General features: G+C 45.3%; 1 protein-coding gene and 1 long non-coding RNA gene across 5 annotated transcripts in view; both read right to left on the bottom strand.

Moving 5' to 3' along the window:
- Positions 1 to 1,567: 1,567 nt before the first annotated feature.
- LOC112226105 lies at positions 1,568 to 4,557 on the bottom strand. The gene is made up of 3 exons (XR_002949677.2): positions 4,191 to 4,557; positions 1,950 to 2,120; positions 1,568 to 1,754 (listed from the first exon to the last, which is right to left on the bottom strand). It is a non-coding gene; the product is annotated as an uncharacterized LOC112226105 (long non-coding RNA).
- A 1,819-nt stretch (positions 4,558 to 6,376) lies between these two features.
- The window catches only part of LOC112226082 (sphingosine 1-phosphate receptor 2), a 34,193-nt gene continuing 19,201 nt past the window's right edge, over positions 6,377 to 21,368 (bottom strand). For 2 of the 4 annotated variants that reach the window (XM_024390310.2, XM_024390311.2), the window contains exon 2: positions 6,377 to 9,895. In XM_024390310.2, coding sequence (XP_024246078.1) covers positions 8,607 to 9,728 — 1,122 coding nt within the window. In that variant the 5' untranslated portion in view covers positions 9,729 to 9,895 and the 3' untranslated portion in view covers positions 6,377 to 8,606. Of the gene's footprint in view, positions 9,896 to 10,842; positions 12,367 to 19,326; positions 19,526 to 21,368 lie in introns of those variants that run through there. The other 2 variants (XM_024390312.2, XM_024390313.2) reach the window with 2 other exon arrangements.

Genomic DNA, 21,368 nt, shown 5'->3' with positions numbered 1-21,368 from the left:
CACACTTCGCTAAAGCCTGTAGAGACCCACATTTGGAAGTGTCATAATACCCATAAAACCTAGCAGTCAAACAGGGAAACGGTTCCAATCGTTTTTCCACATAATTTTTTTCATAGGGGATTTTAGAAACACTTCAAAATAAGGGCTGTGTTTTGTGTAGGCCTACCCTGGCGTGACGTTTTGTGTTAGGCTTACCCTGGCGTGACGTTTTGTGTAGGCTTACCCTGGCGTGACGTTTTGTGTAGGCTTACCCTGGCGTGACGTTTTGTGTAGGCTTACCCTGGCGTGATGTTTTGTGTAGGCTTACCCTGGCGTGACGTTTTGTGTAGGCTTACCCTGGCGTGACGTTTTGTGTAGGCTTACCCTGGCGTGACGTTTTGTGTAGGCTTACCCTGGCGTCACGTTTTGTGTAGGCTTACCCTGGCGTCACGTTTTGTGTAGGCTTACCCTGGCGTCACGTTTTGTGTAGGCTTACCCTGGCGTCACGTTTTGTGTAGGCTTACCCTGGCGTCACGTTTTGTGTAGGCTTACCCTGGCGTCACGTTTTGTGTAGGCTTACCCTGGCGTCACGTTTTGTGTAGGCTTACCCTGGCGTCACGTTTTGTGTAGGCTTACCCTGGCGTCACGTTTTGATAACCATTTAAATCTCTCTCGGAGAAGTTTTTGAAAATTTTGATGCAAAATTTGCATCAAAGTAGACATCATGAAAGACTACAAATCCCTGCAAGCTCCTGCACATCATCTCTATCTGACACCTTTGCTAACAGGTATTACATCAATTTAAAACTTGCACAAGACAGTTCGCAGAAGTGTCAATTTAAAGACATTTTGCCAATTTATTCATTACTACATGGTAGTTAATCTAGAGATTCTTAGCTTTGCCTCGATTACCCTCGCTTTTAACGGACCTCTGAGACTATCACAGTGCAGGTGCATTTATACGGAGTCTTGATTACACACAGGTGGATTGTATTTATTATCTTTAGTCATTTAGGTCAACATTGGATCATTCAGAGATCCTCACTGAACTTCTGGAGAGAGTTTGCTGCACTGAAAGTAAAGGGGCTGAATAATTTTGCACATCCAATTTTTCAGTTTTTGATTTGTTAAAAAAGTTTGAAATATCCAATAAAAGTCGTTCCACTTCATGATTGTGTCCCACTTGTTGTTGATTCTTCACAAAAAAATACAGTTTTATATCTTTATGTTTGAAGCCTGAAATGTGGCAAAAGATCGCAAAGTTCAAGGGGGCCGAATACTTTCGCAAGGCACTGTAGCTAGCTTGCTGTTGCTAGCTAATTTGTCCTGGGATATAAACATTGAGTTATTTTACCTGAAATGCACAAGGTCCTCTACTCCGACAATTAATCCACACATAAAACGGCCATTGAATCGTTTCTAGTCATCTCTTTCCAGGCTTTTTTTCTCTTGACTTTATATTGTGATTGGCAACTTTCATAAATTAGGTGCATTATCGCCACTGACCTCGTTCGTCTTTCAGTCACCCACGTGGGTATAACCAATAAGGAGTTGGCACGGGGGTACCTGCTTCTATAAACCAAGATGGGAGAGGCAGGATTTGCGGCGCGATCTGCGTCACAAATAGAACTGACTTCTATTTTAGCCCTTGGCAATGCAGACACTCATTGGCACGCGCGAGCAGTGTAGGTGCAATAATTGAATAATATAGATTTCTAAATTTATTTTGCTACACGTACGTGACGTGAGCAATGTAGTCAGCCTGTGATGCAGTCCTGAAACAACAAGAAGAGATCAACACATCAATTATTGGACTCAAACAGCAGCTGGAGGATGTATGCAACGGCCTGATATAGAAATCAATCATTGAAAGAACTTGTTGATTGTGTCAAACATGTGAGACAAATTTTGGTGCAATGTAAATGTGTTTTCCTTGTCGATTTGATTACAATATTTGGAAGAACAGATACCTAAACCCGGTGTATGATATTCACTCTGGTCCTCAGTGCCAGGCCTATGGGTGGTGGGAAACACTCCCTGTCAGGCATGGGCTCATCAGGTCTCAGTTGGTCATTCAGTGGAATGACATTTTTGATTGCAATGTTGTGGAGCACACTGCAAGCCTTGACAATGTAGAAAACCTAAAAAGGAATTTGCACATTGTATTACATTCATGTAATGTCATTTGAAGATATGTCATTTCATAGGCATATGAAATTGGTATTTGTATTGCAGTGTGCCTCTTGTCCCAGACAAGCACAGCTAACGTCCTTTCAGCAGGCCTATGGTGCGCTCCACTGTTGTTCTGGTGTGTGTGTGGGCTTGGTTGTACCTTGCCTCTTGTTGGTTTGAGGGCCCAGGATGATGTCTCTGGTTTTTAATCTGAATTTAGAAAACTGAATCTGAATGCATCTGAGAAGTTGAATACAGTGTATTCGGAAAGTATTCAGACCCTTTGATGTTACAGCCTTATTCTAAAATGTATATAATATATATATATTTTAATCTAATCAATCTACACACACTACCCCACAATGACAAAGCGAAAACAGGTTTAGACATTTTTGCAAATGTATTTTTTTTTTAAACCCAAAAACACGATTTACATAAGTATTCAGACCATTTGCTATGAGACTCGAAATTGAGTTCAGGTGCATGCTGATCCATCGATTATCATTGAGATGTTTCTACAACTTGATTGGAGTCCAAAAACCAAGCCATGAAGTCAAAGGAATTGTCCGTAGAGCTCCGAGACAGGATTGTGTCGAGGCACAGATCTGGGGAAGGGTACCAAAACATTTCTGCAGCATTGAAGGTCCCCAAGAACACAGTGGCCTTCATTGTTCTTACATGGAAGTTTGGAACCACCAAGACTCTTCCTAGAGCTGGGTGCCCGGAAACTGAGCAATTGGGGGAAGGGCCTTGGTCAGGGAGGTGACCAAGAACCCGATGGTCACTCTGACAGAGCTCTAGAGTTCCTCTGTGGAGATGGGAGAAAATTCCAGAAGGACAACCATCTCTGCAGCAATCCACCAATCAGGCCTTTATGGTAGAGTGGCCAGATGGAAGCCACTCCTCAGTAAAAGGCACATGAAATCCTGCTTGGAGTTTGCCAAAAGGCATCTAAAGACTCAGACAATGAGAAACCAGATCCTCTGGTCTGATGAAACCAAGATATTGGGCCTGAACACCAAGCGTCACATTTGGAGGACCCCTGGCACCCTCCCTACGGTGAAGCATGGTGGTGGTAGCATTATGCTGTAGGGATTTTGTTCAGCACTAGGGACTGGGAGACTAGTCAGGATTGAGGGAAAGATGAACAGCGCAATGTACAGAGAAATCTTTGATGAAAACCTGCTCCATAGAGCTCAGGACTACAGACAGGGGTGAAGGATAACCTTCCAACAGGACAACGACCCAAAGCACACAGCCAAGACAACGCAGAGTGGCTTTGGGACAAGTCTCTGAATGTCCTTGAGTGACGCAGCCAGAGCCAGGACTTGAACCCGATCAAACATCTCTGAAGAGACCTGGAGCGACACTCCCCATCCAACCTGACAGAGCTTGAGAGGATCTGCAGAGAAGAATGGGAGAAACTTCCCAAATACAGGTGTGCCAAGAAGACTCAACACTGTAATTGCTGCCAAAGGTGCTTCAACAAAGTACCTGAGTAAAGGATCTGAAAACTTATGTAAAAGTAATGAGCAAAAAAATCTTAACCTGTTTTTGCTTTGTCATAATGGGATATTGTGTGTAGATTGATGTGGGGGGGAAAACTATTTCAACTATTTTAGAATACGAATTTCTATCTGGAATAGTGTATCTGAATGCGGTGCCGCAGATGAAATTAGCCGCCGTTCTTCCTTCATTATCAATGGAGAAAAGCTCAAAACTGCGGAGGACAGCAGAAAGGGGGATGGTGGGATTTGTGTGAAGCATTAACACAATCACAAGTTTAAGCACTCGCCGTAATCAGCAGGTTAGGAAGAGTACACAACCATTCTAGGAAGCACTCTGCCACAAATGTGCTCATTTGATATTTTCCAGCTCCAAACAGCGTGGTGGCGAGTCAATCTAATCTAATCTAGTCAAGTAGTGAGGAGCGCACATAACAATACAGGCTCCAGACATCACAAACCAGCAAAAAACACACTCATAAACACACAACCTCGTGTGATGGATAGCTGTCGGATATATTAGCCACGATTTACCGTTCTTTGTGCAGCTACAAATGTCGAACAAAGTTGGAAATTGTTGCACCTCCGTCTGTAATTTTCTTCCCGCATGTTTTGCAAATTGCAATCCGTATTTTGTTGATACAGCGTCGTCTTTATACCCGAAAATAATACTTTTGGGTATCATCATTCCAAGGGCTCCATCTGAATTCACCCGCTGGCGTTCCTCTGCACTGCCACACACAACTTGATTGGCTGCTGTCCGATTCACACTGTAATCCGTTAAATGAAGAGTTGATGCGCTGCGCACTTTTTTTAATAGTATCGTTTTTTATATTTGGGTTTGGGGAGGGTATCAAGTCAGGTCGAGTCATAAGGCTCAAGTCCAAGTTAAGTCACGAGTCATTGGTGTCAAAGTTGAGTTGCAAGTCATCATATTTGTGACTTGAGTCTGACTCGAGTCCAAGTCATGTGACTCGAGTCCACACTTCTGGTACATAGTGTATTTGTTGATATTAAAAACGTGTTCTATATTAAAGGGTACTTCGTTTAATATAACAGGCTTTTAAAATGTAATATTGGTGCACAATGTCTACTTAACATATCAAAGGGACGCAAAAGGGACTCATTTAGTAGAACGTCCAGTACACAATAGCAACATTGTATTTTGTCGAAAAACAAACCTAAATAATTGCAGGTGTGTGCAGTAAAATGTCATTAAAATCATCACAGAACCATTGAGCACATAACATAAGCCAGCATCTCTTCATATTTATTTTGGGTAGGACAAATGGAACAAATAGATAGATATAGATCTATATTATTTGCATTATGCAACCGAAAAATAAAGTCAATATTGAATGTGTAGAAATAAATTATCCATTAATTCAATAAAAAATAATTATATTAATACATACTCAACATATGACAAATTAGTGCTGTGAATTAAAGTGAAATGTACAAGTACAATTAGTCTTTCACCACAAGGTGGCACTAGTTCATTACGGTTGATGTGCAGTGAATTTCTTGAGGCTGAGCGCATATGAGCTCCTTTGTGTGTGTGTGTGTGTGTGTGTTTTCTGTGCTATATCTATACAGGAATGTGCAGCTGACTCCAAGTGCCTGTATGTTTTAAACTCGCAAGTGTGCAGTCTTGTTTTTCCCAATGTGGATGCCTGTTTGTGGGTGTGGCTGGCATGAGTGTGTTCATGTCTTTTTAAGCATATGCAGCTGTTTCAGTTGAGCTTAATGCACAGCGTAACCCTTTATGCCTTTTGTGTTCTTCACCTACAGGTTTCTGGACTCTGTCATATCTTCCTGCTGAGCGCGCTGGAAATTATTGGCCACGTTCCCAGCAGCGCAAGGTCATGGCTAAAAGGATCCAGCTTTTGTCAAATTAACTTCAAAAGTACATTTTCGCATTTTACCAAACCCTTTTCCTAACCTTAACCTAAAAGTCTCATAACCTGCTACGTTAATTATACTAACCTGCTGCGTAAGTTCTAACCTGCTACGAAAAGTCAAATCGGACTCTAATTTGACAAAAGCTGGATACCATCTAGCCATGACCGCACCGCAGCCTCCTGGGGCTGATTTAGCCGATGTTCCCACCCAGGAATCCAGGACTTCTGACAGCAACTAGACCAGACTCTCTTTCAAGGCCACACTCCGTCAGCCTCTCCCGGGCTGTGGCCCAGAGTCTGCCCCCAAGGCCAGCCAAGAACCTCTCCCTCAAAAGGCTGTCTCCCATCTTCCTAGAGCTCTCAGAGAAATAGCCACTCTCTATTAAATGACAATTACTCAAAACTAAGCCTGCCACACCCCATTTTCTTTCTCTCCCTCCCTGACCTCTCTCGCCCCACATGGTCACCCCTAACATTTCACACAACAGAACTCTTTCTCATGTTAGTCTGGAAGCAGTTAAAACCATGCTGTTAGATGTGAAGGCCAAGGTTAAATGGAGAAAGTATAATGGCAACATTTGAATAGAGCTTTTTCATGTTGAAACAAGTATTTTTTAGACTTTGTTAGAGCATGTTTGGATTAAATATCAGTTTTCGATTACACCTCATGCAGCCATGTGGGATTTTGAAAGATGGCAATAGGCCTGGAAAGTGAAACGTATCAGGACATGTTTTTCTACATACAATTACATGCACAAATATGAACTTTTGTGTGCACACATTCACTCGTTTAAAAACACACACACAAAACGCATTGGATTCTTCAGATATTTCATTTATTTTATAAAAAGGAATGCATTTAAAAATAATAAAAAATATGTACCACTATTAGTGTTTAAGCTGTACCGTTTTGACACAGGCATCGTGCTACTGGACACACAAGACATTCCATACACGAACACAGTTCTTACATACATACATACTGTACATACTTACATAGTCATTCATATATTTATACAAATAATACAGGGTTAGGCAACACATGAATGAAGTGATAGGTATGTTTGCGCTGTCTTTAAGAAACCCAGGAGAGAGCAGGCAGTCAGGCAATATGGAATCTGCCAAAGTGCTTTCACTATTCCTACTGGTCTGGCCTAGCCTGGAATCTAAATTTATATGCTCAGTTTATTGTGAAGTGAAACAATTGTGTAACAGAGCATATTAGTTTGGATTCCAGGCTAGGGCTCGCTGTCTAACTAGCAGGCTGTAAAAACCTGCATGGAAATATGATGAGGACCAGAAGCGTGGCCAAGTGAGAGCAAGTGTGTGTCTGTACAAAGGCAGATGAGGTTCTTCCTGAACAACAGGAACCGCTTTATGAAACACAGGACTTCCTGCCGTTAGAGGAAGTAGAGTTTATTTAGGCATCTAAGAGAGTAAAGAGGACGACCTCTCGTGTGAAGGGAATGGAGACCCGTGCTCCCCTTTAAACGGGATCTTCTCTCGTTTATGGAGGGGGAGAGGGATTATTGGGATTGGGGAAGATGAGATGTGTCTACTCTGGACGAATCCCATGTCTTCCTGTGTTGAACAGGACACTGTACTATTTTTCAACCATTCTACCTGGACTGGCTTGGGGGGGTGATATTCCTGTTATTTTGTTGTGGTCTGTTTTTAAGACTTCGCAGTGAGATTGACCTACCCTGTTTAATCCCACTCTCTGCACATCAATGACAAGTCAATGATCAATAATACTGTCAAAAATAGAGCGGTCTCGCTCCAAACACTTCATACTTACATTCAGGCCCATTCCCCTGGAGCAACGCCCAATAATAACAGAAAGCACACTCTGCCACTGCGTTGCTATAACGTCGTTAAGACAACAGTCCTGTTGGTTATGGGCTGCTGGGTAGCTGTCATTGAGTGAAATTTATCAGGGCCAACTCACTTCAGGAAATGTGTTTTCTGACTGGGCCTTCCTCTTAGGAAACGTTAGTTACAAAAGACAACAGTAGAAGCGAGAGGGACAGATTTGAGAGAGAGAGAGAATGTTAATGAACAAGCTGAACTTACTGGAGTACACCAATACACATTAGTTCTTACAAAGGAGTTAGAATGTCATGCAATATACGTAAGCAGAGTACTTTTGTTTTTTTGCAGTTAATCAAAGGGATCTATGCAGGTTAATATATGAGGATATATAGCCCTGGTTTAGAGGGGTACTTGTAAGGGTTTTGGCATGCATGGAGTGCAGTACTGAGTGGGGACTAGTCACTGCCTGGGTGCCTCACGTCTCTCTATATGAGCAATGGCCTATGAGTACTGTATGTATGGATACATATATAATTCACTCAGGGAAACGTCTGTGGTTTAACCTTTCAAGAGGGTGACAGCCATAAACAATCACACAACGCTTACATGTCTACAAAGTGCAATATGTGAAAGCTTTACCATTATCAGGGCGCAGTAAAACACTCCAACAACTCAGCATCACGATTATGTATTATGCATATGGTGTCTGTGGATTTGGCTTCCCATAAGAGAGTCCGCATACATGTAAAACAAGCGGACATGCAGAACATGAATTCATGTATCGTTATAATCAGGACTCCCTCAACAACGATTGTGACTCCACTCTGTGAAAGTCCCTAAGAAAATGTTTAAAAACATTGTAAAAAAAAAAAAAAAAAAAAGGCTCAGCTACGATTGTGAATTCATTGAATAATAGTGAATTCACTCGAGGATGATTGTGTTATCACGCTCTTGTGGTGAATCGGTTGAATGCTGATTGTGAATTCACACAGGTATGATTGTTATGAGAGTCAGCGATGTTGTGACATCTCTCCAGACATACAGACAGACGGTCTTCTATGTGGCAGGTCTGGAGTGGGGATGGAGGGGGGTTCACAGGTGTGCTTTCCTCTTTAAGTCTCTTCACCTGCACACAGCCCCATCACACACACTATCCCTCTCACACACCCAGTCTAACAGACATACACGCACACACCTTCACATTCAGAAACACACACTGTGCGATTATAGCATTGAGTCAGACACAGGTGGTGCACTCTGCCTGCATGATGGGCGTGGTCTGGTGTTCGTGTTTGTTGGTACAGTGCTCCATAGAGCTGGAGCTCTTGAGGGGCACCAGGCATCGGTCAGTGGGGCGCCCGCTGGTCAGCAGCCCCCAGCAGCACAGCACACGCAGGAACTCTTTTCTCATGTCCTTACTGCGTAGCGTGTAGATCAGCGGGTTGAGTGCCGAGTTGAGCGTGGCGATGCCGAAGAAGATATCTGCCTTGGAGAGGACGGGGCAGTCCAGCCTGCGGCAGGAGGTGTCCAGGAGGAGGACGGTGAAGGCGGGCAGCCAGCACACGATGAAGACGCCCAGCACGATGGTGACCGTCTTCAGCAGGGCGTAGGCCGGAGAGTTGGTGGCCTCCTGGTGGCTGGAGCGCACGATCAGGTAGATGCGCACGTAAAGGATGCCGATAGAGAGCAGGATGATGCTGAAGATGGTGACCACGAACAGGATGTACTTCTTGGAATAGAGGGGCAGCAAGGCCGAGCACTCAGGCAGGTTGTTGATGCAGTTCCAGCCGATGATGGGCAGGCCCCCCAGGAGGATGGAGGTGACCCAGCACGTCCCGATCAGCAGGAACATACGACACGTCCTGTTAGAGCCGTAAACCCTGACCTTGGTGATGGCGATGTAGCGCTCGATGGCGATGGCCAGCAGGCTGAAGACGGAGGCGGCCAGCGCTATAAAGGCTGTGCCCTCCCGGATGAACCACTGCACCGGCACCAACTCAAAGGTCCTCGGCCCTGATAAGAAGATGTTGGCGATGTAGGCAGAGCCGGCCAGCAGGTCGGAGAAGGCTAGGTTCCCGATGAAGAAGAACATGGCGGTGTGGAACTTCTTGTTGCGGAACACGGCAATGAGCAGCAGCAAGTTCTCCAGAATGATGATGCTGCAGATGATGACGAAGACGATGTTGAGGGAGCTGAGCTGGGCCTTCCCGTTGGTGCGCTCCTCTAACTCCTCCCAGGTCATGTCCTTGGCAAACACATAGTAGGCATGGATCAGGGTCCGGTTGTAGTACTGGGAATACTTGCTCTTCATGGCAACAACAGGGTGGCAGAGCACGGTGGCTTTTCGGCAAAGAGTCATTCACATAGTGGTATGGTGACGGTAGAGCTGGTCTGGGCAGATGGTCATTCTCTCAAGAGGAGACGTCTGGGAGACAGAGGGAGGACGCAGGGCAGGCAGGCTGAGGGGAGGGACTGTGCCCGTCCCAGAATCACGTCTCAGTGGCCCAGGAAGCCTGGTTGGGTCACCTGCAGAGAATCAGAGAGACATGGTCAGGATTACCAACAGGGCATATAGTGTGCATTGTTTGATTTTAATCAATTATGAGTAGGCATTGCCTACTAATTGGTTGATGATATCATTGGAAACACTTTTTTTACTACAAAACATAGAAAAGCACAATTTCCACATATGTTGATGTTGGGGTTGTGCTGGAGATGATGACTATGAAGCAGAATTTAAATTTATTTTTTTAAATGTCCCTTTAAATAGACATTTTAAAAGAGGGAAAAAGGTTGATTCAAGTGTCGACTCATCTAGGGGAGACAAAGTACTGAGTTGGTCTGTGTTACAGTGAAATAGTTTATTTAGGTCAGACTTGCTTAAGACACAAATCAGAGCAGTTGTGTGTGTGATGTGTGTGTGTGACTGATTCTTACTGCCATAGGGCCTGCTTTGGCCTGTGAACCTGGGGTGATCAGACATTTCTTAGGGTTCAAAAATAGATCCAATCTGGACAGATCTGGCATCTGCCTTCAGGCACAACTCTCCCCTGAGCATTACACAAAAAGGACTGTGTGTGACCACATGTGCAACTGCTGCAAATACACTGTGTACTTTGTCCCTTTGCTACATCTCCAGCTAAGCACCCACACAGGCAGACAGTTGCTGCTTTTGTCTGTGCAACAGGATTGGAATGACAGTAGAGAGATAGTGTATTAGTGTTGAGCATTGAGAGACTCAAGGGCAAGGTTTACGTCATCATAATAACCTATCATGAAGAGTTACACTCTTTGACCTGTAATTCCTAGGAAAATCAGTACGAGGAAACATAGGAAACATAGGAAGATTTTTCTTCCAGAACAGTAGCTTAGACAGAGATCACCTGTAGGCTGTAGCCTCAGAACCTAATGGTCCATCAGGCCAGAACAGACAGCAGCTAGGTCTGTCTGTCTACCGAGGATATTCCGCTCACCATTTCTAAGCACCTTGCTGTCAACACTCTGCTCCGTCACACCATTGTTGTCCGGACTGAGCAACATTTAACTCCATTGAAGTCCCTCTCTAACACCAGCATAGCAGCATAGATCGTGGATCAGCCAGACTAGGGCCAGGGGCAGGCCGCAACGTGATGTCCCCCAAAACACTGGAGGGCATCTCACAACCCTACCAGTAAGTAAACAACAGAAAGATCGGGACTTTCCAGACTTGTGGGAAGTATATTATTAACCAATCTAAAGTGAAAGAAAACATCTATTCTCATGATCATTGGTTAAGATAGTTGTAAAAAGCCACAGTTGGGTCATAACATTTTAATTAGCAGATGTGTGTCACTGGTTTTCAGATCAACTCTACCCTTAAACATTTACATTCAATAATTAATTAAAAATTAAGCCGTTTGTTCATTTGAATGGTACAGTTTAAAAAATAACTTTCAAACAAATGCATGCAAATAACACACTGGTCCACAAAGAAAGCTTGGAATCAGTAGTCAAAAGTCAAAACAGTGTTGAAAGCAAAAGGAGGGTCTGTTAAAACAAAAATAAAAGCTGTCCAGCAGTAAAGAGGTTCTGGAAAGCTGATTAGAGTCTGAGCTCTTAAATACGGCGACGGTAACGAGATGCGTCTGGAGAACAGCTCATAGTAACCTGATGCTTTCACTGCACGCCTCCTCTCTACAGCCTGAGCTGCTGCTGCCTGCTTCATTTCCCTAATCTAAATGCTTTTACTGCTGTTTAGGTAGCTAGCTAGGTAGTCTAACTGCCGTCCTGTCTACTGGGCTGTGACAAACCTCGGTGAGGGTGGAGAGAGGGGCTGGGGAGAGTGGAATGAGCGGCGTGCCCATGTGGAATGGCATCTGGACACAAAGGCAGGAATCTGAGACGTCGCTGTGACGCACACAAAACCCTCATGTACTCGTGCTCACACACACACACACACACACACACACACACACACACACACACACTGATACCAGCACACACAGTCCCCCACATATAAGCCGTCATGGAAGGCTTTCAACGTCATGTGCCTGTCCATGCACCGTACACAGGAATGAAATGTACTGAACATAGCTCTATACACTCTTTCACATACACACACACACCTAAGAGTATATACACTCGACACAGAGAGCGGAGGAGAGCAGCACACGAGTCCAGCTGCGCACACACACATAGGTTGAACACACACACAGCTGCTCTTGGCTACCAATAATAACCAGCATGCTCTGCTGTTTCCTCAAGCAGGAACAAAAGAACAATAGTCTCCTTCGGCGTGGAGGAGCTCTGCCTTCCAGCCTGAATAACACTGCCTCACCAAGCCATGCTGGAGTCACTCCCTCCCCGGTCAGACTACTCCCAATAGGGCTGCTGCAACTGTATTAGCCGTTGGACGTATGCTGATGTATGCCCATTTTATGCTGGGGTCAAATCCAATGTCCCCTCTGTGGAACAATAGAGTTGATTCAATTCAATTAATATATTCCTATTTCCTTATCGGAATCATAGCATCAGGTCTCCACCCGCCCCCCCGGTTTCCTGTGTCCATAAGTAGAGCGAAATCAGGACTTGAGGCTGAGTGCCTCTGCCAGCCGCACCAGTGTAATTACATCAGGTTACATTACTACTGCAGACGGTAATGATGTTGTTATTGGAGGAGTCAATATAAACCGGCTCTCTAAAAACGGCTGAGATTGAACAGAGCAAAGAGGACATGTGGTGTTTTGGAAGCAGCTTCTTCTTTCCTCTCAGCTCATCTTTCAGTTAGTTCTCTTCAGATTTCTAAGGAGAGTTTCCCAGACTGTTTTCCGACTTGGCTCGTAGACAGCAGCACAAGTCCCCGTCAGACTGTGCATCGCCGTGGAGACCTTGGCGTGCCACGTGACATCTCCGTGATCAGGGGATTTGACAGCGTGTGAAACCTGATGGGCTGGTTTACCTGCAGTGCTGTTGTCTCGTCCCTTGATCTGCCCTGTGCCACACAGGCCCAGACGTCTCCACGGCAACTAGCTGACAGACAGGACAAGCGAGCAGCAGACTTCCTGCTCCACTGCTCTGTAGTCCCGAACATCATATGGCACGAGACAAAGCTGTGCACTGTGTTGACCCCTCATACATCACACATCACTGTCATATCCCTGCTGCTGTAGCCCTAACAGATAAACACATGCTCAGCACCAAGACACACCTGCCACGATTCCTTCCTTCCCTCCCTCTCTCCCTACCTTCATCAACAGGATGTGATGAGAGTGACTGAGTTTATCGATTACACAGAGGTAGAGCTCCAATGAGAGAACAAGTCTGTGTGCCATGTGAGATTCGTGTGGCTCCACTGGCAGGTTTTACTCTGGTGCAAGAAGCTAAAGCCTGAGGCTTCTGTATTTCCATGGCTGAAGGCCCTACTCTAACCCACATTAGTGTTCAGTGGTCTACTGCAGGACCAGGAACCTTGGTCAAACAGTACAGGCTGGAGAATCGTGTCTCCATTGTGTGTGTGTAAAAAGAGAGAGAGAGAGCGAGAGCAAGAGAGAGAGCGAGAGCAAGAGAGAGAGAGTGAGAGCAAGAGAGAGAGCAAGAGAGAGAGAGTGAGAGCAAGAGAGAGAGAGAGAGAGAGAGAGAGAGAGAGATATGGAAGGATGGATGGAAAGAGTGAGAGGAAATAAGAGATAAAAGGCAGCAGTGAGAGACAGGAAGACAAGCACCAGACATACATTTCTCAGGTGTCATTCAGAGAGACAGGAAATCAAAAAACGCTTCAGGGAGCACATTTACATCAAGATAGGAGCCGAAGACGAATCACCAAACGTGTATGCTCATGCCGCATAGCTTTGATAATGACCCTATATCTAGGCTATGTAAACTCAGCAAAAAAAGAAACGTCCCTTTTTCAGGACCCTGTTGTTCAAAGATAATTCGTAAAAATCCAAATAACTTCACAGATCTTCATTGTAAAGGGTTTAAACACTGTTTCCCATGCTTCAAATCCAAGTGTATTTGTCACGTGAGACCTCAGTGAAATGCTTACTTACAGGCTCTAACCAATAGTGCAAAGAAGGTGAACAATAGGTAAGTAAAGAAATAGAACAACAGTAAAAAGAAAGTGAAAAATAACAGTAGCGAGGCTATAACAGTAGCGAGGCTATATACAGTAGCGAGGCTATAACAGTAGCGAGGCTATATACAGACACCGGTTAGTCAGGCTGATTGAGGTAGTATGTACATGTAGATATGGTTAAAGTGACTATGCATATATGATGAACAGAGAGTAGCAGTAGCGTAAAAGAGGGGTTGGCGGGTGGTGGGTGGGACACAATGCAGATAGCCAATGTGCAGGAGCACTGGTTGGTCGGCCCAATTGAGGTAGTATGTACATGAATGTATAGTTAAAGTGACTATGTATATATGATAAACAGAGAGTAGCAGCAGCTTAAAAAGAGGGGTGGGGGGCACAAAATGCAAATAGTCCGGGTAGCTATTTTGATTACCTGTTCAGGAGTCTTATGGCTTGGGGGTAAAACTGTTGAGAAGCCTTTTTGTCCTAGACTTGGCATTCTGGTACCGCTTGCCATGCGGTAGTAGAGAGACAGTCTATGACTGGGGTGGCTGGGGTCTTTGACAATTTTTAGGGCCTTCCTCTGACACAACCTGGTGTAGAGGTCCTGGATGGCAGGCAGCTTAGCCCCAGTGATGTACTGGGCCATACGCACTACCCTCTGTAGTGCCTTGCGGTCAGAGGCCGAGCAATTGCCGTACCAGGCAGTGATGCAACCACATGCTCTCAATTGTGCAGCTGTAGGACCTTTTGAGGATCTCAGGACCCATGCCAAATCTTTGTAGTTTCCTGAGGGGGAATAGGCTTTGTCGTGCCCTCTTCACCACTGTCTAGGTGTGTTTGGACCATTCTAGTTTGTTGTTGATGTGGACACCAAGGAACTTGAAGCTCTCAACCTTCTCCACTACAGCCCCGTCAATGAGAATGGGGGCATGGTCGGTCCTCATTTTCCTGTAGTCCACAATCATCTCCTTAGTCTTGGTTACATTGAGGGATAGGTTGTTATTCTGGTTCTGGCACCACCCGGCCAGGTCTCTGACCTCCTCCCTATAGGGTGTCTCATCGTTGTTGGTGATCAGGCTGTTGTGTTGTGTCGTCTGCAAACTTAATGATGGTGTTGGAGTCGTGCCTGGCCATGCAGTCATGGGTGAACAGGGAGTACAGGAGGGGACTGAGCATGCACACCTGGGGAGCTCCAGTGTTGAGGATCAGCGTGGCAGATGTGTTGCTACCTAGCCTCACCACCTGGGTACGGCCCATCAAGAAGTCCAGGATCCAGTTGCAGAGGGAGGTGTTTAGTCCCAGGATGCTTAGCTCAGTGATGAGCTTTGAGGGTACTATGGTGTTGAAAGCTGAGCTGTAGTCAATGAATAGCATTCTCACATAAGTGTTCCTTTTGTCCAGGTGGGAAAGGGCAGTGTGGAGTGCAATAGAGATTGCATCATCTGTGGATCTGTTTGGGCGGTATGCAAATTGGAGTGGGTCTAGGGTTTCTAGGATAATGGTGTTGATGTGAGGCATTACCAGCCTTTCAAAGCACTTCATGGCTACGGACGTGAGTGCTAAGGGTCTGTAGTCATTTAGGCAGGTTGCCTTTGTGTTCTTGGGCTCAGGGACTATGGTGGCCTGCTTGAAACATGTTGGTATGACAGACTCAAATCAGGGACATGTTGAAAATGTCAGTGAAGACACCTGCCAGTTGGTCAGCACATGCCTGGAGCACATGTCCTGATAATCCGTCTGGCCCCGCAGCCTTGTGTATGTTGACCTGTTTAAAGGTCTTACTTACGTCAGCTACGGAGAGCGTGATCACACAGTCGTCCGGAACAGCTGATGCTCTCATGCATGCCTCAGTGTTATTTGCCTCGAGGCGAGCATATATGTGACTTAGCTCGTCAGGTAGGCTTGTGTTACTGTGCAGCTCGCGGCTGTGCATCCCTTTGTAGTCTGTAGTCGTTTGTAAGCCCTGACACATAAGACGAGCGTCGGAACAGGTATAGTATGATTCAATCTTAGCCCTGTATTGACACTTTGCCTGTTTGATGGTTCGTCGCAGGGCATAGTGGGAGTTCTTCTAAGCTTGCGGGTTAGAGTCCTGCACCTTGAAAGCGGCAGCTCTACCCTTTAGCTCAGTGTGAATGTTGCCTGTAATCCATGGTTTCTGGTTGGGGTATGTACATACAGTCACTGTGGGGACGACGTCCTCAATGCACTTATTGATAAAGCCAGTGACTGATGTGGTGTACTCCTCAATGCCATCGGAAGAGTCCCGGAACATGTTCCAGTCTGTGATAGCAAAACAGCCCTGTAGTTTAGCATCTGCTTCATCTGACCATTTTTTTATAGACCGAGTCACTGGTGCTTCCTGCTTTAATTTTTAGCTTGTAAGCAGGAATCAGGAGGATAGAGTTTGTCAGATTTACCAAATGGAGGATGAGGGAGAGCTTTGTATGCGTCTTTGTGTGTGAAGTATAGGTGATCTAGAATTTTTGTATGCGTGGAGTACAGGTGATCTAGAAGTGTTCCCCCTCTGGTTGCACATTTAACACATTTAACATTTGGTAGAACTGATTTAAGTTTCCCTGCATCTGGGTGAGTGATTTCCTGTTTGCTTATTTCCTTATACAGCTGACTGAGTGCGAAAAGTATAGCTGAAAACTCTCTAGGCAAGTAGTGTGGCCTGCAATTTATCACAATATACTCTACTTCAGTCGAGCAAAATCTAGAGACTTCCTTAGATTTCGTGCACCAGCTGTTTACAAATATGCATAGACCGCCCAACCCTCGTCTTACCAGAGTGTGCTGTTCTATCTTGCCGGTGCAGCATATATCCTGCTAACTGAATATCCATGTCGTCATTCAACCACGATTGGTGAAAAAGGATATTACAGTTTTTGATGTCCTGTTGGTAGGATATTCGTGATCGTACCTTGTCTAATTTATTGTCCAATGATTGCACGTTGGCGAGTAGTATTGACGGTAACGGCAGCTTTCCCACTCACCTTCTGCGGGTCCTCACGAGGCATCCGGTTCTTTGTCCTCTGTACCTGCATTACTTCCTCTTGCAAATAACGGGGATGTCAGCCCTGTTGGGTGCTTGGAGAATGTCCTGTGCATCCTGCTTGTTGTAGAAAAAAATCTTTGTCTAATCCGAGGTGAGTGATCTCTGTCCTGATATCCAGAAGCTCTTAGTCTAATCCGAGGTGAGTGATCGCTGTCCTGATATCCAGAAGCTCTTAGTCTAATCCGAGGTGAGTGATCTCTGTCCTGATATCCAGAAGCTCTTAGTCTAATCCGAGGTGAGTGATCGCTGTCCTGATATCCAGAAGCTCTTAGTCTAATCCGAGGTGAGTGATCTCTGTCCTGATATCCAGAAGCTCTTAGTCTAATCCGAGGTGAGTGATCGCTGTCCTGATATCCAGAAGCTCTTAGTCTAATCCGAGGTGAGTGATCTCTGTCCTGATATCCAGAAGCTCTTAGTCTAATCCGAGGTGAGTGATCTCTGTCCTGATATCCAGAAGCTCTTAGTCTAATCCGAGGTGAGTGGTCTCTGTCCTGATATCCAGAAGCTCTTAGTCTAATCCGAGGTGAGTGGTCGCTGTCCTGATATCCAGAAGCTCTTAGTCTAATCCGAGGTGAATGATCGCTGTCCTGATATCCAGAAGCTCTTAGTCTAATCCGAGGTGAGCGGTCGCTGTCCTGATATCCAGAAGCTCTTTTTTTGCCGTAAAATACGGTTGCAGAAACATTATCTACAAAATAAGTTACGAATAACGCAAAAAATTATTCCGGCACCATTTTGAGAATTATTCAATGAACCATAAACAATTAATGAACATGCACCTGTTGAACGGTCATTAAGACTAACAGCTTACAGATGGTAGGCAATTAAGGCCACAATTACAAAAACTTGACACTAAAAGAGGCCTTTCTACTGAATCTGAAAAACACCAAAAGGAAGATGCCCAGAGTCCCTGCTCATCTGTGTGAACGTGCCTTAGGCATGCTGCAAGGAGGCATGAGGACTGCATATGTGGCCAGGGCAATAAATTGCAATGTCCGTACTGTGAGACACCTAAGACAGCGCTAAAGGGAGACAAGATGGACAGCTGATCGTCCTCGCAGTGGCAGACCAAGTGTAACAACAACTGCACAGGATCGGTACATCCAAACATCACACCTGCGGGACAGGTACAGGATGGCAACAACAACTGCCCGAGTTACACTAGCAACGCACAATCCCTCCATCAGTGCTCAGACTGTCCACAATCGGCTGAGAGAGGCTTAACTGAGGGCTTATAGGCCTGTTGTAAGGCAGGTCCTCACCAGATATCACCGGCAACAATGTCGCCTATGGGCACAAACCCACCGTCGCTGGACCAGACAGGACTGGCAAAAAGTGCTCTTCATTGACTTTTGTCAGTTGCCAACCAGGGGTGATGGTCGGATTCGCGTTTATCGTTGAAGGAATGAGCGTTACACCGAGGCCTATATTCTGGAGCGGGATCGATTTGGAGGTGGAGGGTCCGTCATGGTCTGGGGCGGTGTGTCACAGCATCATCGGACTGAGCTTGTTGTCATTGCAGGCAATCTCAACGTTGTGCGTTACAGGGAAGACATCCTCCTCCCTCATGTGGTACCCTTCCTGCAGGCTCATCCTGACATGACCCTCCAGCATGACAATGCCACCAGCCATACTGCTCGTTCTGTGCATGATTTCCTGCAAGACAGGAATGTCAGTGTTCTGCCATGGCCAGCGAAGAGCCTGGATCTCAATCCCATTGAGCACGTCTGGGACCTGTTGGATTGGAGGGTGAGGGCTAGGGCCATTCCCACTTGAAATGTCCGGGAACTTTCAGGTGCCTTGGTGGAAGAGTGGGGTAACATCTCACAGCAAGAACTCGCTAATCTGGTGCAGTCCATGAGGAGGAGATACACTGCAGTACTTAATGCAGCTGGTGGCCACACCAGATACTGACTGTTACTTTTGATTTTGACCCCCCCTTTGTTCAGGGACACATTATTCCATTTCTGTTAGTCACATGTCTGTGGAACTTGTTCAGTTTATGTCTCAGTTGTTGAATCTTATGTACATACAAATATTTACAATATGTGCAATGCAATGTGTATTTAGTACGATATTCAAATGAACCATGCTAAATATTCAGTCCAAATAGTAAAGATCTTCTGAAACCTTATCCTCTGGGACCTCGGGTTCGACTGGTACATAGAGCCTGGTAACACTGTGCAACAAAGTGGGACTTGAAAGGGGGTTGTAGTAGATGTGACTTAGAAAAATAAATGTTCTCTCTCATTAACCAGCCCAAGTGATTCTGAGTTCAGGCACATACATTTTAAATGTGAAATCTATTTCTAAGATGCGCACTTTCAGATTTTCCAAACTCACCTGCGTTGCTCAGACTTTGAAGTCCACAATGTAGAGGGGAGGTTCTAAGGGTTATCCAAATGATGATGATGGACAGAGAGATCCGCCAATTATTACTGAGAGATCAGCCAATTAAAACCAGTGGTTGTTTCGAGACCCGTTCTGAGGCGCTGTAAAACCAGACGGTTCGACAGAGAGCCGGCTGGTAGACAAAATGATGTGGTTCCTAACCCCACACTGAGACAAACCCCCTCCTCGTACTGTGGTCATGTGACCAACTGATAGCTCCCTGCTCTGCTCTCACAAAAGCCCCAGGTGGTGTTTTCCCTTTCCCAGCAACACCTGATAAGCCCCAATTAGCAGTGTGTCTGTGTGTGCCTGCTGCTCCCCTCCCAGATAGCTGTTCCATTACCCACCTGCTGTCACTGCAGCACTCACAGCTACCCAGCTCCACTTTCTCCTGCTGCAGGGGAAACCAGTGAACCTAGACATCAGTGTTTGAGATTCCTCAGACACAACATTGTCTTGTATAACTGTACTCAGTCACATGGACACACGGAGACGTACATACATATATAGTACCCTGAGGGTTAAAAACATTAGGAACACCAATATTGAGTTGCACCCCCATTTGTCCCCAGAACTTCCTCAGTTCGTCGGGTCAAGGACTACAAAGTGTCGAAAGCGTTCCACAGGGATGCTGACACATGTTGACTAACTTGTTTCCACTGGGCCCTCACCAATGAGCTTGGAATAGACACAGCTGTATTTGCACAACGGAGGTAGCCTATTTCATGGGATCAGCCAGAGGCGGTTCTAGCTTTTATGGCTCACAGGGCGAACCCCCCAGCAAAAAAAACTAAAACATTTGGAACAACACACATAAATAATAATAAAATTTAAAACTATATAAATATAAAAATGACTCAAATATCAAAAATAAGTAATAAAGACAAATAGAAACGTGTGTTGATTTGGCACTCGAGCATCAATACATCACCCAACACTGTCAACCAAGACTCAAGACTAAACCAGTTCACCTTGGTGGTGTGCAGACTGGTTTTATATTATTCTTTATCATTTCACACAAACCAGACAAAAAATGCAACAATATGTCTGTGAAACTATATATTCACAGTACTATGAATGAATTGTGGTTTATTTGGTAGCATTTCGTAGTGTGACTGATTTGACTAATTTCATTAGTAGTGTACAAAGTTGAGGTGTGCTATTTGATAGATTCCCCTGCTCCCCCTACCTCGGGCTTCCAGTGGGGAGACCTGAGGTCAACCTACCCCCGCTCCCCCTACCCGGGCTTCCAGTGGGGAGACCTGAGGTCAACCTACCCCCGCCTCCCTCCCCATCTCATACTTCTGAGTGGGAGACCTACCCAGACAGTAGCCTGCATAGCTCACGAACTAGAATCAGGACGCCCACTCCGACAAGGTTAATTGACCCACAGTCCCACACGGTGACATGATATCAATGACGTGACATGCAAATGAGCGATAGAAAACCAATCACGCAAATGTCACCATTCCTAATTTTTATGCGCGGCCACCCAAGTGCCGCCCCGGCAGCTGCCCATGATGCCTATACCTAAATCGCCACTGGGATCAGCAATATGTTGCTATTTCACACCGAGGTTACTTAAGCTCAAGAAGGAGTGTTGGAAAAGAAATTCTAATATAGTGAGGAACTATGGTCAGTCCCAATGAATGTCAAACACTCTGTTGGCTTTCTGTGTGAGGTGATGAACAAAACTACTTTGAGAAGCTCCGCAGCTCATAAATTGTGGCGAGTTAAGGCAATCAGAAATGGCCTACTGTCAGACATTCCCAAATGGTAACTTTTATAGGCCTACATTTGCACACAGGCCAGGTACTTCTACGCATGTTCAAGCTAAATATATAAACATAAAAAACAAAGTCACATAATGAAACAATGAATGCGCACAAATTAACGGGAAACAGAGCGCTTATTCTGGAGAGGGGGACGCGCCTATAGTGCGTTTTTGCCACAAACCCAATTCCCTTCGTGTGTCGACATTTTTAATTAGGGAT

This window comes from Oncorhynchus tshawytscha, linkage group LG27 (assembly GCF_018296145.1).
Source record: "Oncorhynchus tshawytscha isolate Ot180627B linkage group LG27, Otsh_v2.0, whole genome shotgun sequence".
In the NCBI taxonomy this organism is placed as follows: domain Eukaryota; kingdom Metazoa; phylum Chordata; class Actinopteri; order Salmoniformes; family Salmonidae; genus Oncorhynchus; species Oncorhynchus tshawytscha.
The sequence above is the reverse complement of the archived record's forward strand: the minus strand, read 5'-3'. Positions and strand labels throughout refer to the sequence as shown.